We start from the raw sequence: 446 nt of genomic DNA on the forward strand, positions 1-446 counted from the left end.
TAGGACCCCACAGGAACTCATAGCGTGGAGGATGACTGTTGGGCACTGGCTGGTACACCAGGTATTTTTCCTGCACCAAAACTTGGTTGATAACCTTCCTGGGCTCCCCAAATATTAAGTGACTCTTTCCATCAAAGATACCCAAAATATTCAGGAATACCCAGGTGTCTGCCTCAGAGGCACGGTTGCCATTCAATAAGATAAAACCCAGAATAGGCATCAGAAGCCCTTTGTTAGGAAATCTGAAGCCGATGCTCAGACTCTTATCTTGACTGACGACAAGGGTGTAGGTATTACCATTGGGATCAACTTCTTTCAATTCCAAGCCAAAGAATATATCCATGCGCGCAGAGGCTATCTTGAGGATCTCAGGGAAGTCCTTCTTGAACCACTTGTGGATGATCTTCAGCATATCTCCCTTTTTAATGGGCTGGTTTCTTTTATAT

The 446-nt window shown here is 44.6% G+C and overlaps 1 protein-coding gene across 1 annotated transcript; it reads right to left on the reverse strand.

Moving 5' to 3' along the window:
- Positions 1 to 6: 6 nt before the first annotated feature.
- On the reverse strand, positions 7 to 436 carry LOC107185251 (melanoma-associated antigen B1-like; the record flags this gene model as incomplete). The annotated part of the gene is made up of 1 exon (XM_015572899.1): positions 7 to 436. A coding segment is annotated over one exon (430 nt), but the record flags the coding sequence as incomplete, so codon positions are not given.
- Positions 437 to 446: the final 10 nt, after the last annotated feature.

Source organism: Myotis davidii, unplaced genomic scaffold (genome assembly GCF_000327345.1).
Source record: "Myotis davidii unplaced genomic scaffold, ASM32734v1 C62348057, whole genome shotgun sequence".
Classification (NCBI taxonomy): Eukaryota; Metazoa; Chordata; class Mammalia; order Chiroptera; family Vespertilionidae; genus Myotis; species Myotis davidii.